This window comes from Chrysemys picta, chromosome 3 (genome assembly GCF_011386835.1).
Source record: "Chrysemys picta bellii isolate R12L10 chromosome 3, ASM1138683v2, whole genome shotgun sequence".
Lineage (NCBI taxonomy): Eukaryota > Metazoa > Chordata > Testudines > Emydidae > Chrysemys > Chrysemys picta.
In genome coordinates this window covers 10,320,064-10,337,920 of record NC_088793.1, presented here as the reverse complement: position 1 = coordinate 10,337,920, position 17,857 = coordinate 10,320,064, and the positions used below count along the sequence as shown (strand labels likewise).

The window sequence follows — 17,857 nt, the reverse complement described above, 5'->3', positions numbered from 1 at the left end:
TGACATCGATGTCATGTAAGCCTTCATTGTAGAAACCGACAAGAACACTCAATTGGGGCTGGCCTCTCCCAATGACTTGGTCCTGAACAAGTGTTACACTCATGCATTTATTGCTTGAAGTAGCTCCCCCTGCAGAGCTAAACTATGAAATACTTGATAAGGAACTCCTGATCACAAAAAAACACCTTTGTGGCATGGTGGCACTACCTGGAAGGAGATTTCCACCCAGTCCAGGTATTCACTGAACATAAAAATCTGGAATATCTTTTTAAGGCAAAAGCCTTAAAGGAATGGCAGCTTTGGTGGGTCCTATTTTTCTCATGATCTTACTACATCATCACATGTCACCCCAGATCCAAAAATAGCAAGGCTGACACCTTGTCCCAAAGATATAGTACCAACCCCTGAGAACCCAGCCAGGAACCAACCCTTAGTCTCAAATCTTGTAACTTTCTCAGTACAGCTTGTCACCAGGATATACTCACATAGATACACTCTCCCTCAGGATTTCCGACTAACAAACAAGCTATTAGAGGTTTCAGAGTAGCTATTAGCAACAATTAACCGCATGACACCCAGGAAGGGATCATGTATATAAAGGATCATGTCTATGTTCCCGCAAGAGTTGCTTTTCTGTAATTGTGCCATGACTCTCCCCGAGCAGGACACTTGGGGCACTTTGAGGCCCAACGATTAATATTCTGCCGCTTTTGGTAGCCAAGGATGTGCCCCACGATAAGGTCATTCATTGCTTCCTGCAATGTTTGTGCCCCTGCCAAGACACCATGCCATAAGCCCTGAGGCGTCCTCCAGCCCTTGGACACCCTATCTCAACCCAGAGTGGCCATCACTGTAGACTTACATAGAAAGTTGTAGACTTCACTGTAGAATTACCAAAGTCCAACAAATTTGAAACAATTTTGACAGTAGTGGACCACTTTACCAAAATGGCCCACTTCATCCCTTGCACAGGCCTCCCCTCCACTCAGGAGACAGCCCACCTAAGGATTAGCCACATAGTTCACCTCCATGGCCTTCCAGAATGCATCACCTCTAATCAAGGGTCTCAGTTCACAGCCTGGTTTTGGCGTGAGGCAATGCGCCTGCTGGGGGTCCGCACATGTCTTTTCTCTGCTTACCATCCCCAGTCTAATGGCCAAAAAGGAAGGGCCAACCAAATTCTCAAAAGCATCTGCAATGATACATCACTAATCACCAGGATGACTAGTCCTCCCTTCTCCCTTACATGGAGTTTGCATACAACAATGCAGACCATGCGCCTATGGGTCAAAGCCCCCCTCTTTTTATATAACAACTATGGGTACCATCTTCAATTCCACCTGCAATTACTTGTGTCCTCTCTCGACCCGGCCACCTAAGACCTAGTGTAGTGGATTCATCATGCCCAGGAAGAAGTGAAGGACCACCTGGAAAAAGCAAGAGCAGACTATAAATGGTATATGAACCAACATTGACAGCAAGGTCCCATCTACTCACTGGGACAAAAGGTATGGCTCTCCATGGAGCATCTCCACACCATCAGACCTGTTCGCAAGCTGAACTTTCGGTTCTTGGCCCTTTAAAGATCCTGCAACACGTCTAGTCACTTTTGAATTGCAACTACCCTGGTCTCTGATGATTCACCTGGTGTTTTGTGTGTCACTTTTGAAGCCCGACATGGAAAACCCTTTCCTTCACAGGACCCAGCCACCTCCTCCACCATTCCAGGTACAGGGCCAGGAGGAATACGTGGTTAACAAGATCCTGGATTTTAAGCACAAAGCACTCTGGTATCTTGTTGACTGGGAGGGGTACGATCCTGAGGAGCACATCTGGGAGCTGGCAGGAAATGTACATGGCCCCACACTCATACAAACATTCCCTAAGAATCGCCCTGAAAAGCCTGGTCCCATGCCACCCTGTGGGCACGCCTTAGAGGGACCATGGGTCTCAAACACTGGTCCACGGGGCTCTTAGGAGTCAGTAAGTTCCAGCTGGCTCCTCAGCGGCTACTAACATCCATTGTGGATATTCTGGTTACCAATAAGCTTTCATGCTGTCCTTTATTTTTAAATGATAATATCCAGAATTCTTTTTTATTTCCTGGTGCACAGTGGTACACTGGTTTGACCCTGCAGACTCTGGTCAGCAAAGGTAACTAAACAACTCTGAATATACACAGGAAGAAGCTCTTCTAAATAAAAGGTGTCATTCTTTCCATAACAGTTTTCTAGGTAAAATTGCATTTTAGCTGGTAACTGAAATTCAGTGCATCCCTGAGACGTCTTTTTCTAAGGTCATAATATTTCAGCAGCATCTTTTCTGAAGTGAAAATGGGTGTTATCCTGTTACTCTATTACTATAGCAACTTCCTGAAAAGAGATTATAGGTGAATTTCTCCTGATTTTGTCTGCACATTTAGGACCATGGGACTATAATCTCAAGTCTATACAGAGATCATCTGTTTCTAACAGTGGTCTGGCTATAATAATAGATATAATGATATGGAATGCTAATATCTAATGTACTCTATAAAAATATTAATACATGAAACTAACTTTGATCTTTTCAATATTTTGTACTTTGATCGGTTGACCTTTCCACCCTTTCTCACAGGTGAATGAGGCTAAAAAAAAGGGGAGAGGTGGAATGGGTAACCAATCATGCTGAAGAATGTTGAACAGATCAAGGTTGTGCAAAGCACTGATATTCTTCACAGAATCTATACGTCATTAAAATTCTTACACCCCATTCTTATAAGGGAAGCTGTAAGGAGAACAGACAAAGGCACAACAGGAATCTATTCTCTTGACAATGACTTTCACAATAAAAGAAAATGTTCTGAACTATTCCCATTACTGTCTGAGGACTTTAATCTTGTGGACTTCAGTTTCTGTTCTTGAAATCCTTCTGGTCCCTTTAGAAGTTATAGAAAGTGAGGTTAATGTTTGTAGTTTAATTATGCATTTAAACATTTTGGAGAGTAAGACACACCTGGAAAGATGTTGAGATGTCCCAGTTTTATTCCCAAGGAAGTGCTGGGCTTTTAAAGTCATAGCCCACGATCTCAATATTCTGATAATTTTTGGTAGAACATTAAACTATGCTGGGTAGAGGACAGGGAACACTGGGAAGAGTAAAGAGAAATCTTTCCCCATGCTGATTGTTCCTTCCTTACCAATGAGTACGATGGGCAACCCACAGCACTGGCCAGACACCGATTTCCCTTTGTTGTGCCACCCACATCCGTGATCATGCTACTTACATGCAAGCATTTAAAACAAGCACCAGGTCACTGAAGCAAGCCTTTTGCATTCCCTCTTTTAAAATGAAGACACATCAACTAACAGTGAATTTGAAAGGCAGCCTTGCCTCCTGTTTGATGTATAATTAAGATGAAGTTAACGTTGAAAATCACCAATTGACCAAAGGGATAGGAGGTAACAGAGCAAGAAATTAATGTTGTGTTTCTCCACCTTATTCTCCAGCTACGGAGAAATCTTCAGGGTGACCTTTGGAGGCTTTGAACCTTTAAAGGCAAGTGGAACACCTAGACATAACAAGCACTCCCTGTCACCACCTGCTATGCAAGATGCGCTGGTACCCATCAATAAAATATGTGCATACTGCATTTGTAAAACCATTTCAATCTGAATATTGCATGTAACATTGCACCCCACATAGATGCTTCCTGCATCGTTTTACATCACGTTATTAATTTTAAGGATTACTCGTTCATACAAAAGACACACAACATTTAAGACAAAGTATTGAGGGTTGCCTAGATTATGAACAGGGATAGTTAGTAAATTTCTGAATATCTCCCCATAGCCATAACAAATATTTAATAACTAAATAATAATAATAATGCATATTTTCTGTGCAATGTATGATCCCTGAAGTGTATTTTTATAGAATAAAATGACCTGCTTTGATATTCACAGGGTCCTCTTCCCAGAAGTCTGAAAAATGTCCTGTTTTTAAAAATATGGTCTTAAGCTTAAGCTTTTATATGGTAATTGCACACAACCAGTTCATAAAGAACAGCATCAGTTTTTTCGCTGCTGACTTCAGTGCCATTGGAGTTATACGGATTTCAAAAAAAGTATGACTACACTGACAAACACAGAATTGTTCTGAACATCTGTAATCAAAATACGAGGAGAATTTCATAGTGAAGGAAGAGCCTGGGCTGTGTAATGCTTGTCAAATACGCTGTATTTGTGCATTAGTCTAATGCACTGAAAATAGCTCAGAATGCTTATCCACTGCAGAATGGCTTTTCATATTTTCATCTGTACAATAGTTACGATGAAATGTAAAAATAATTTTCTATCAGTGTATTCATAAGCTTCACAAGAGCTCGATTATCTCTAACCATCAATTTAACAAGGCAACACCATACCAATTGATAGGACGATCTGTAGAACAACCGTTTATGCTCTGTATAGGATGACAGGGGTCTGACCGCTATTTTGTGCAAGCAGAAATCATGGCTCTTCCACCTTCCCACCATGGAGGTGAACCAGCTGGAATCTAGTGAACTTCCAAAATGCTGTGGACAGAGCTCTACACATCAATAGCTATATCAACAAATCCCTTCTAGTAAAAACAAGGCATAAGGTTTTGACGTGGTGAGGTTTATTCTGAGGCAACCATAACTGTCACTAAATGAAATTTCTGGGTGGGTTTTTTTTTTCAGAAAAATGATACATTCAGTGTTTTAACTATGGTTTAAAAATGGCCATTTTCCATTTTAAAAAAATCCTCACTATTTTCCACCATTTGGCAAGAGAAGGTGTGACACTCCTTCCCAAGACCTCCCTCACTTTGGGCACAGGTGATCACTATGCAAATGGTACCATTCTGGCCTTTGTATGTAAAAGTAGGGTTAGGAGGCACAACTAATTTATAAAGTGCTCTGAGATCCGTGGGTAAAAGGCATACACACACGCGCAAGTTAGTATTATTGGTATTGTAATGCTCTATTTTTGCAGGGCACCTTGAAGCCATCTGAACCTGAGCTATCTTTTGTCAGACCCTCTCTCACCTGAAATAGCCAATTGCAGATTGGGTTCTATGGCTCCCCGGCCCCCTCTTTATTCCAGGAGCATAAGTTAATTAATTATTATGCCGTATTTATGCATGAAAAGACATGGTACAAGCTCCAAAAAGCTTACAGTCAAAATCAAACAGACAAATACAGTATACAAGTGTAATAGAGTTGAAGGCCCCCTGTGCGCCCCCTCATGGCCAGGGGTTTCTGAGCAGTGCCCTGCTAATAATTTCTCCCTCAAAGGGCTCCTTACAGACTCCACATGCTTTTCCTGAATCCAAAACACCTGTCTTTGGGGTCTGGGTTTAGTCACAGAAAATAACTCAAAATAAAACTCCAAGTCCCAAATTAAAGTCCCACAAACAAATATTTCTCTTCCTAATCATAGAATCATAGAATATTAGGGTTGGAAGAGACCTCAGGAGGTCATCTAGTCCAACCCCCTGCTTAAAGCAGGACCAACACCAATTAAATCATCCCAGCCCAGGCTTTGTCAAGCCGGGCCTTAAAAACCTCTAAGGATGGAGATTCCACCACCTCCCTAGGTAACCCATTCCAGTGCTTCACCACCTCCTAGTGAAATAGTGTTTCCTAATATCCAACCTAGATGTCCCCCAATGCAACTTGAGACCATTGCATCTTGTTCTGTCATCTGCCACCACTGAGAACAGCCGAGCTCCATCCTCTTTGGAACCCCCCTTCAGGTAGTTGAAGGCTGCTATCAAATCCCCCCTCACTCTTCTCTTCTGAAGACTAAATAAGCCCAGTTCCCTCAGCCTCTCCTCGTAAGTCATGTGCCACAGCCCCCTAATCATTTTTGTTACCCTCTGCTGGACTCTCTCCAATTTGTCCACATCCCTTCTGTAGTGGGGGGACCAAAACTGGACGCAGTACTCCACGTATGGCCTCACCAGTGCCAAATAGAGGGGAATAATCACTTCCCTCGATCTGCTGGCAATGCTCCTACTAATACAGCCCAATATGCCGTTGGCCTTCTTGGCAACAAGGGCACACTGTTGACTCTCATCCAGCTTCTCGTCCACTGTAATCCCCTTTCCCGCAGAACTGCTGCTTAGCCAGTCAGTCCCCAGCCTATAGCAGTGCATGGGATTCTTCAGTCCTAAGTGCAGGACTCTGCACTTGTCCTTGTTGAACCTCATCAGGTTTCTTTTGGCACAATCCTCCAATTTGTCTAGGTCACTCTGGACCCTATCCCTACCCTCCAGCGTATTTACCTCTCCCTGCAGCTTAGTGTCATCTGCAAACTTACTGAGCGTGCAATTAATCCCATCATCCAGATCATTGATAAAGATGTTGAACAAAACCGGCCCCAGGACTGACCCCTGGGGCACTCTGCTTGATACCAGCTGTCAACTAGACATCGATCCATTGATCGCTACCCGCTGAGCCCAACAATCTAGCCAGCTTTCTATCCACCTGTAGCGGGGTGATTACCCGCTCCCTGGTCTGGAAAGTGTTACAGCCAGCCCTGGGAGGGGGCTGGAGCTGCGAACTAAAAGCTAGGCTGATTGGGGAAGCAGCCACAGCTGGGCCACGCCCCAATCAGACCTCAGCTGGCCCTGATAAAAGGGCTATGAGCCAGGAGCTAGGCACACTCTCCCTCCAGCTTCAGAGGGAGAAGGACCTAGCTGCCTGGGAGCTGTGGGTGCAGGCAACAGAGCAGGGCTGGGGAAAGGCGAGAGGAGCTGGGGAGCTCCCCCTTGGCAACTCCCCAGGCTGCAGGCCCCGTGCAAGGCCAAACCAGATACTGGGGTTGCAGAGGCGGTAACCCAGGGGTTAGGCAAAGGCAGCAGGTCCAAACCCCACTTTGCCAATGATGAATGGCTTGTACACTGCAGTCTGCCCCAGTGAGTGGGGGCTAGATGGTGACTGGCAGTAGCCATAGACTGAGGCGAGGTGGGGATAGAGGGTTGGGGGTTCCCTGGGGAGGGGAGACCCACATATGTGGGGGTACTGCCAGGGAGCAGCACCCAAGGTAAAGGAGCACCGGGGACCGGGAGGGACACGGGGCCGGCGACAAGCAAGACATCGGCCAGCAGAGGGCGCTCCAAGGCTGGAAAAGCTAATTCCCTGGAAAACCAGCAGGAGGCGCCACACCGGTGAGTCACCGCATCGCTACACCACGTTATAGTCCATTCATCCAATCCATACTTTTTTAACTTGCTGGCAAGAACACTAATACCAAGCTCCTCTGCCTGGAGAGCTTTTGCACTCTTTCCCTTGTCTGCTCAGGATCCCTCCTGCATTAGCAGGTTACTCCCAACCCTTCCTGGCTGTAGTGTTAGTCCCAGATCCCAGGACCCTGCTGGTGCCTACTCACTCCTAGCAGTCTCTCTTCTCCTTGAGCAATACCCACACCTGCAACTTCCAGCTGCTCTTTAGAGGAGAATCACCTGATCCCTCTCAAGTGGGACTCATCTGGTACTCTGAGCTGGATTACTCTTCAGCCCAAGGACCCTGTTACAACAGGATATTACCCTCTCTCTCTATAGCTATTCTGAAGTCCAGCAGGAGACCAGACTACAATGCAGCTATTCAAGAGAGCTTACACTCTCAGTATACTTCACTGTCTCTCCCAGCCCATCCCCTGTTCCCACCTCTGTTCCCACCTCCCCTGGCCAGCAGCCAGCACTTCGTCTCTTTAGACTAGAGGGACCCTCAAAATTCTACCCTAAATCCCCTCAGCGGATCAGGACTGTGTGTGTGTGTTGGGATGGGGGAAATTGTAACATACTTCACTATCCAGTATAAGAGGTCTGATAATCAGGGGAATTATGGTCACATTTTGTGGGCCTTTTACAAGCTAATGATCAGGCTGTTGAAAAGAATGGACTGAAAGTGCTGGATGGCTAGAGGACTACACACAATCGTAAACACTGCACATGGTGCACTGAAGTGGAGGACAAGGCCCAAGGTGTAATCCTGTGGAAGTTAAGCTTTCAGAAAGGAGGTAATGGATGATCTAGACAAATGAAAAAGACAGGACTGATCCATTGCGCTGTTTTCTTAACATGTGATGACTCTCCTTGTGGCTATGCTTCCCAGCAGTCTGCAGGTGCCCCAGCCCAGGGTCTAGCCTGCAGCTGCCCAGGCATCACTTAATGCCACAGGTACAGTACCCTCTCCCAGTATTCTAGTTTGGGGGTGGGAGGTGGGGTTTAAGTTCATTTCCACTGAGTCCTTACTTTCAGGAACACTTTGGCTGTTAGTTGTCACTAGTGAAAGATTACCTCTATGCCTATGTAAAAATAGCTCCCGTAATTTTTGCTTTCTAGAGTAATTTCCTATAAGTGTTTCGTTTCTTGCTTAATAAAGACACAACATCCCTTTTCACAGTCTTGCTTATTTACAGATGGTTTCTGTTTCCTTGGGTACTCTGCAACAATTCTCTTCGGCTGATGTGACATCTATTAATTGCTAGGACTGCCAAACTTTTTCCACTGTTTTATGTCATCCCTAGGTGCCCGGTAATAAACAAAAGTGGTAGAGCAGCCTCAGCAGTTGGCATGAAAAGTGTTGACAAGAGAACAAAAGCAAAGTGAAACCTCAAAGCTATCGACTACTAATGACTGTGTAGGAGAGCACGCTGGGAGAACTATGCCCAGCATGCATATACTTTCAGAGCAGCACTAATCAGTGTCAAATGGCTGTAAAGGATTATGGGATTTGAATTATGGGTAAAAACAATGGAAGCTTTTGGTTGTAGTGGGGTGGAAGGACTGGTGAGAGCACGGAGCATGGACAAATCCTGGAGGTTTGTTTTGGTCTGGTGGGCTAGTGGTTGTTGGGTGCATATAAAAGATAAAGTATTGAAAATAATTCAGGAGAGAGATGATATTTAAACTTATCACCACAAGACACTATAGGGATAAAAAGAAAGACTGATCTCACTCCTGATTTCTGTCAGTACTAAAGAAATCATCAGTTTTCCAAAGAAGAAATATACAGTACTTATAATTTCCTGAGAGCATACAGGAAAAACACAAGAGACAAAAACAATGTAAACCTGTTTCTTTTCCATCCTTAGTGTCTTTGTATGCATCCCAGCTAATTAGATACTAGGGGATGATGGTTGCTTGTAAATATCTTACATTATACTAACATTTAGATTGGTACAGTAGATATCAGTGTTCATTATGGGCCCAATCCTGAGCGGCTCTGATCACCCTCCAGTCCCACTAAAATAGATCATAATCTCGTAGGATCAGGTCCATGATCTGTGAAATCAAAGGAAACAGACATACCTGAACAAACCTCTTCATAGGTGGGATTTGGGGTACACCCTCCTGCATAACCCACTTGAGTGGAGTAGACTCCTTTCTGTGTCCAAAACTTTCTCTCTGCTCCCCAGAAACATCCCATACCTGCACAATGTGTAAAGAACACAACAAGATGTTAAGATCTAATCAATATTAAATCAATCACTTGCATATTAATTAAGACTCTCTGTACTGGAAACAACTGATGCAACTGGCACATGACGGTCAAATGTCCACCAAGATTAGCTATGGATTTGTGATTCTGTGCAAATCCATTCCCCTTCACGAAGCTAGCACAGACAAAACTTCTGATTTGTCTGAATATCGGCATATTATAGATAGCAAAATTTAGAATAACCTGTACGATTTTCAAAGGCACACATTTTAATGACATGAATCCCCACCCACCTAAAAGAAAACCATTGCTTAAATGGCAATTGTACATATTTCTGTAGCAGCATTTTCCTTTAGTTGATTAGCAAGCTGTCAAAACACATTAATTTGTATTAATGGCAAACATTTATTTAATGTTCTGCTTCCTGGCACATGCAATCTTTAAAGGTGGAAGAGTAATAATTAACTAAATTATAGATCATAGAGGAGAAAAAACTCTCAGGCTTAGTTAATTTATGCATGCAAATATCTGATGTGCATGCAAAAATCAGGTATTAATTCACCCACATGGCCAGTTATCAAAAGAGACCAGATTCTCGGCTGATGTAAAATGGGCAAAATTCCACTGAGTTCAATGGAGCCTCACCAATGTATACCACCTGAAGAGGTGATTGAGTGAGGACCTGATCTGCACATGCACATTGATTTTTGTACTCATAATTTCAGTTAGTGCAAACTGATGCATGCAATTCTACAGGCGTTACTTTAAAAATATGGCCCTAAACTAATGCTATTTTCCATGGAAAGCTGCTCCCATAAATTTATTACATCACTCCTAGGCCATTCTGAATTATGTTCATTATTTCCATGACCTATCGGGCCAGATTCTCTGCTAGTATAAATCTGCATAATTCAATTGACTTCAATGGAGCTGCGCCAATTTGCACCACATGCAGATCTGGCCACTTGTGCCTGTCATTGGAATGGGGCGACTTAACTGATTGCTAATGACTGGGAACCAACATGACTAACAGTCAGGATTCTCTGAACATTTTATCTAGTTAAGAAGAATGAATTACTTATTGTTTGTGAAGCTCTCTAAAGATGAAAAGTGTCATGTAAATGCTATTATTATCTAACTAATCTATGATTACAGATGGCAATGTATTTCTTGTCTGAACTTTTGAATAGTTTTTTTTTTTATCTTTTCTCCCACTAAAACGCTGGAAATAAAGGGTTGTGTAACATACAATAAATTCCAATTACAGTTGGAAAACAGTGAACAGTTGTAGGTTTTGCAATGATAATACTGTTGAGATTTCAGGTTAAAAATATTACCTACAGTTTCCATTAAAGCACAGCTAAAAGAACAAAGTAGGGCCTTCCATAAAATACAAATTGTTCACAAAGGCATATCCTTCCTTTGAAACTTCAGAAATCAACTTCAAACTCGAGTAACTTATTCTGATCAACTCTTATCTTTGTTTTCAGTTTAATGCACTAAATATACAGGGGCAATGTCACTGCCATTTTAGAATACCTGATGTCAACTGCAACCAGCCTGTTGTCCAGCGTTAATGCTACCATTATATACGTAGTCAGCTGAGCCTGAAACTGGAGTCTACTGATGTGGGTTTTATACTCAGCTCTGCCTGTGATTTGCTGTCTTTTGGCAAGTGACAGGTACATTTTCAGCACACACAAAGCATGTGTGGACACACTTGTGCCTGCACCTTGCAGCTGCAAAAATCTACACCCATGTGAGCAAATTCTAACACCTGAGCACACACACTTTAATAGTCCAAAACCTGCATATGCGAGTGTTAGAAGCAGCAACCACAAAATCCACTGGGACCACTCAAACACAGAGTGCATGCAAGTGTTAGACTATTGAAGAAGGGTACACAAGCATTAGCAAAGTTCAGATGCAAATACGTGTGTATACAATTTTGTGTATGCAAAAGGGAAACTGGCCTTTAAAAAAATTGAGGACTTCAGCATCCAGAATTGTCAATCTTCTGGGTGGTGTCCATTGACTTCATTGAAGCAGTGGGCATTTTCCGGGGTTGTCTACATAGTGTCCCTCTCTGGATCCCTTGTTTTGACCTTTTGGCCTGCAGCCCTACCCCCAGCTTTCTTATTCTTGTTCCCCAAAATCAGTTGATCTCTGGGCTCAGTGTCTTCCTCCCACACCTAAGGAGGTAGGCCTTTTGTTGTTCTAGTGCAGGGGTTCTCACAACAAAATGTTTGGCGGTGTCAGATTGAGGCTACCAACTCTTGCTGGTGGCCACTCTGACAAATTTTCCTAAAATACTTCATTAACATTAGGAAAAACCATTGTAATTTATTGATGTGGGTTTTTTTTCTTTTGCAGACTCAATAATAATAATAATGTACAATTGTATTTTGGTGCCTCTGGCCCACACTGCTGTGGTGTTTAGATGCTGCATGTGATTATTAGAACTGGGAGCACTGGCTGTTGGGAGTCTGAAAGGACAGGAAACAGGAAGGAGCGGGGAGGAGTTGAAGATGCTGGGAGAGTTACAGAGTGTGCAGCTACAGCTTGGAAAAGAGATTTCCACTGTAAATAAAGTTCTGTTGAAGTTGTTAATACTTTGCTTGGTGGATACAACATTTTGGCGACGAGGATGGATCTTCTGCCTCTGAACCCACATGCACCCTTTCTGCAAAGCCCAGGTGAGCCTCCAATTGCTTTTACTGCCTGGATCCGTATGTTTGAGACTTATCTGCTTGCAATCAGTGCTATAGAGATTTCTGAAGTAAGAAAGCGTGCTCCGCTAATCCACTGCCTTGGAGCAGAAGGGCAGCGTATATTCTACACTTTTAGGGTTACCATATTTGACAAATAAAAAAAGAGGACCCTCCATGGGGCCCTGGCCCCGCCCATTTCCCACCCCAGCCCCGCCCCTTCTCCGCCCCGACCCCACCCTAACTCCGCCCCCTCCTCCCTCCCACTCCCAGCCACACGAAAAGGGCTGCCCGAGCGCTACCGGCTTCACGGTTTGCCGGGCAGTCCCCAGACCCTGCGCCCCCGGCCGGCGCTTCCCCAGCACAGCTGGAGCCCGGGAGGGGAAGCGCCCAGCCGAGGGCGCAGGGTCTGGAGGCTGCCCAGCAAACCATGAAGCTGGTAGCGCTCGGGCTTCAGGCAGCCCCCTTGCCTCCGGACCCCAGCCGCCGGCCGGGCACTTTCCCTCCCGGGCTCCGGCGGCGCAGGGTCCGGAGGCATGGGGGCTGCCCAAAGCCCGTAGCGCTCGGCTCTTAAACAGAGCCGAAGAGTCAGGGGAGGAGCAGAGCAGCCGCGGAAGGGGAAGTGCCCGGCCAGCATTTTCCCGGACATGTTCGGCTTTTTGGCAATTCCCCCCGGACGGGGGTTTGATTGCCGAAAAGCCGGACATGTCCGGGAAAAAACGGACATATGGTAACCCTATACACTTTTCCCCTTGCAGATGATAAATATGAGACTGCACTCACTGCATTAAAGAACTTTTTTGGGCCAAAAGTGAATGTAGTAGTTAATCACTACAGATTTCGCCAGCGTGAGCAGAAAGCAAGGGAGACTATAATGCAGTATATGGCTTCCCTGAGGAGTCTGATTGTAACTTGTGACTTTGGGAATATGACAGATGAGATGATTAGAGACCAGCTCATTGAGAAAACAACAGTGCTTCAGGTAAGAGAACACTTACTTCTAGAACCACAACTTACACTAGAAAAAGCAATAACCATGGCTACTCAGATTGAGTCAGCTACAGCTGAAGCCAAAATAATGAGCCAGGGTACAGGAGGCCCAGTCCAGGCTGTGACGGCTTTGCAGAAAAGTTCACTATCACTGCAGACAAACAATTGCAAAAGGAAAACTAATGAAAAGCCACCGAATCAGCAAATGCAAAATACAGTAAAAGCAAGCTTTCGCTGTGGATCCCCACAACATCTTGCAAGCTACACAGGATGTCCAGCAAAAGTAGCTCAGTGCAATCATTGCAAAAAGATTGGGCATTTTATTAAAGTATGTCGCAGTAGCCAGTTCAATCAACAGGTGCATGCAGTTACAATACCAGATGTTACTGTGCTGAGTGTAGACAAAATCACTACTGCACATATTCCAGAAGAGATAAAGTGCACTGTAAATGTTTCTGCCATACCCTCAGGCAAATCACACTCTATTCAGCTAATGTTGGACACTGGCTCAGCAGTATCTATACTACCTGATTCCATCTATTTGCAGTACTTTAAAGATGTGCCTCTTACTGAACCCAAACTTCACTTGGTATGCGATTTGAAAAACCATATTCCAGTACATGGCTGCTTGCCAGCAGTAGTTACTTTTGATGATCGCTGTGTAATTGCGGAGTTCTACATTGTCCACAAAGGCACTCCTATCCTTGGCAGAGATTTATTAGCTGCTTTAAATCTCAGGGTAGTTAATGGTCGAATTGATCTTCCTCAGCAAAGCACTCTTGCAATACACACACCAGTTTCAGCTGGGACCCAACTCCTGGTTGAGGAGAAACTCGGCTGTGCTTATGGGTTTCTGCATAAAGTTAAAATACGGACTAATGTGTTGCCTGTATGACAGAAATTAGGGCACTTACCATTTTCAGTCAGGGAAGCTGTTTCAGAGGAACTTAGAAAACTTGTTCAAAAGGACATTATTGAAGAGATTAACTCCTCGGAATGGGTTTCACCTATAATAGTGATGCAGAAGAAGGGTGGAGACATTCGCCTTTGTGTGGACTTAAGGGAGCCAAATAAAGCTATTGTGATTGACAGCCATCCTCTTCCTTACATAGAGGAAGTATTTGCAGAACTCCGTGGAGCAAAGATGTTTTCTACTCTTGATTTGCAGAGCGCATACCACCAGGTTATGTTGCATGAAGATAGCAGAGACCTCACAGCATTTATTACACATGAGGGACTATTTCGTTTTAAATGTGTTCCATATGGTCTCGCATCAGCCCCAAGTGCCTTTCAAAAAATGATGTCATTGATTCTGAAGAATCGACATGGAGTTCACGGCTATTTGGATGATATTATTGTGTTTGGAAATACTACTGTGGAGCATGACAATAACCTGCAGTCTGTACTAAACTGCATCAGCAAAGCAGGCCTCAGGCTCAATAGGTCCAAATGCAAATTTAGACAAACTGAACTCTCCTTTCTGGGGCATACAATTTCACAGGCTGGACTAAAACCTGATCCAGATCATATCCTGGCAATTTCAAATGCTCCTCCTCCAACAGATTTGCAAACCTTACGTTCCTTCTTGGGTCTTACCTCCTGGTATGCAAAATTCATTCCCAATTATGCCTCTATCATTGAACTGTTACGAGAATTACTACGGAGAAGTTCAACCTTAGTGTGGACAACGGATGCACAAGTTAGTTTCGAAAGGGTGAAAGACTTGATTGTACATAGTCCAGTACTTGCATTATTCAGTCCCGCATTGCCCACAATTGTAACTACTGATGCTTCTGATTATGGACTTGGGGCTGTCCTCACACAACTTCATGAGGACAACACAGAGAGGGCTGTTGCATTTGCTTCAAGGACACTAAGTAATGCTGAGAGAAAATATTCTACAGTTGAAAAAGAAGCACTTGCTTGTGTCTGGGCTACTGAAAAATGGAGAACTTACCTGTGGGGCCGCACGTTCAAGTTGCGCACAGACCACAGTCCTTTGACAATGTTGCGCACCACAAAAGGACTGGGAAGAGCAGGATATCGTATTGCTAGATGGTCTGCAAGACTACTCTCTTTCAATTATGAACTGGAATATAAGCCTGGAAACAAAAATGTGGTAGCTGATTGCCTTTCTCGCCTGCCTTTGCCTTCACCAGATGGTCCACCGGAGGATGAGGATGTAGTAGTTGCGCTTATTACAAGCACTCTTACTGCAGTTACAAGAGAACAATTTCAAGCTGCTTGTTCAGTGTGTCCAATTCAACAAAAATTACAGGAATTTCTGACAAAGAGATGGCCCAGTAACCCTAAAAACCTTGACCCAGTTTTGCTGCCTTATTTTAGAGTTCGGGATGAACTTTCTTTGCTCGATGGCTGTGTGCTATGAGGTGCACACCGGCTACTTGTGCCAGAAGAATTACAGTCAAAACTCATACACCTGACACACGATACTCATCAAGGAATTGTCAGAACCAAACAACAACTACGGGATCTGTATTGGTGGCCAGGGATGGACTCTCAAACTGAAGCACTCATAAAATCCTATGTCACTTGCCAAATGCATGATAAGACAGCAGTGACATGTACCCCTCTATTACAGCCTGTTCCTCTTCCTGAATCTGCATGGGAAAAAGTGGCGATTGACATTGTAGGACCCTTTGATACGGCTCCAATTGACTGTCGCTATGCCATCACTTTAATAGACTATTTCAGCAAATGGCCTGAGGTGGCGTTTACATCACAAATTTCTTCTGCTACAGTAATTAAGTTCCTCAGTTTTTAGCCAGGATGGTAACCCCAAAGAACTGGTTTCAGATAATGTAGTCAATTTACTTCCCTGGAGTTTGAAACTTTTCTAGTAGAGAGGAACATTTTACACAGGAGGTCATCCCTATATTACCCTCAAGCCAATGGGGAAATCGAATGGTTTAACAGAAGTTTGAAAGAGAGTTTGCAAACAGCTAAACTGGAAGGGCGATTGTGGATACCCTTCACTACTGATTTCATGCAAGCATACCGGGCTACACGACATGCCACAATGCAAAGATCATCTGCAGAGTTACTTCATGGGAAACAGATGGCTACTAAACTGAACATTGCTGGATTGTTAAAGGCACGACCTGATGCCCCACACAAGGATGATGTGAGAAAGACAGTTGAACAGAACCAAGCAAAGTCTAAGGCTTTAACAGACAAACGGCGGGGTGCTAAGGAACCAAAGTTTGAGTGAGGTTCCTTTGTTAGAATACGAAAACCTGGACTTTTACGCAAAGGGGACCATAAATTCACAGCTCCTCTTAAAATCATAGAGAAGAAGGGACCTTACACCTATTGACTTTCTGATGGGAGGATATGGAATGCTTCTTATCTTGCACCTGCCGATGCACCAAGAGGAGATTATGCCAACACCCAGTCTGCACTGGATGACTTCACTGTAGAACCAACACAACAAGACATTGCACTGGAACTGGGGCTTGAGAGACGGCCTGTCAGACTCAGACAACCACCTGCCTGGACTAAAGACTATGTTATGTAGTATCTACAGTGTTTTCAGTGTAATATTCCTGCCAACAGTATAGTGTCTTGTTTCATATTTGCTCCTGTGGTTAGAACAACAATGTTTATTTTAATTTGAAAAGTTTCTTAAGTGAGGAGGGAATGTGGTGTTTAGATGCTGCATGTGATTATTAGAACTGGGAGCACTGGCTGTTGGGAGTCTGAAAGGACAGGAAACAGGAAGGAGGGGGGAGGAGTTGAGGAGGCTGGGAGAGTGCCAGAGTGTGCAGCTACAGCTTGGAAAAGAGACTTCCACTGTAAATAAAGTTAATAATAAATGGAGATATTCTATCTCCTAGAACTGGAAGGGACCTTGAAAGGTCATTGAGTCCAGCCCCCTGCCTTCACTAGCAGGACCAAGTACTGATTTTGCCCCAGATCCCTAAGTGGCCCCCTCAAGGATTGAACTCACAACCCTGGGTTTAGCAGGCCAATGCTCAAACCACTGAGCTATCCCTCCCCATCAAGTTCTGTTGAAGTTGTTAATACTTTGCTTGGTGGATACAACAACTGCTTCCCCCAACCCCCCACCCATCATCTCTAGTCCCCGCTGCCTACCCGGGCTTTCCACTGCCCTCCTGGGCTCCCCATCACTCCCTGAGCCCCAGTGCTTCCCCCCATTGCCCCAAGCTCCATTCTGCAGCCTCACACCCCAGACCTATGCTGCTGTTTGCCTCTTGACCACGGCACTCAGTAAGGCTGGCTTTCCTGAAGCCCCGCTGCCATGGGCTGAAGCCCGTGGGGGGAGGCTGAAGCCTGGAGCCCCGCCACCTCAGGGGACTGAAGACCAGAGCCTGCTGTCAGAGCCCCCAAGCTGAAGTGGGGGGTTCTGTAGCCCGCCCCTGGAGTCCTGTGGCTGAAGTCAGGGGTGGGGGGTAGGATGAAGCCTGCCGCCAGATCCTCTGGCTGAAAATGGGGGAGGCTGAAGCCCTCCCCCAGGGCAACTGGGCGCTGCAGGGAAGGGCCGTGCCTTTGCCCCCTCCCCATTTCTGCGCAGGAGACTATTGTGGCTGCAGGAAAAAACCCTGGTGGCCACATGCAGCCTCAGTAGCCACATTTGAGAAACGCTCTTCTAGTGAACTCTGCCCACTATCCCATTTATCAAATAGGTCAGCACCTTCACAAGCAGTAAATCCTCACACCCATGAAA

General features: G+C 44.7%; 1 protein-coding gene across 4 annotated transcripts in view; it reads right to left on the bottom strand.

Moving 5' to 3' along the window:
* MSRA (methionine sulfoxide reductase A) overlaps nucleotides 1–17,857 on the bottom strand; it is a 425,721-nt gene that overhangs the window by 213,530 nt on the left and 194,334 nt on the right. For all 4 annotated transcript variants that reach the window (XM_005290656.5, XM_005290654.5, XM_065587467.1 and 1 more), the window contains one exon: nucleotides 9,322–9,441. In XM_005290656.5, coding sequence (XP_005290713.2) covers nucleotides 9,322–9,441 — 120 coding nt within the window. The remainder of the gene's footprint in view (nucleotides 1–9,321; nucleotides 9,442–17,857) is intronic.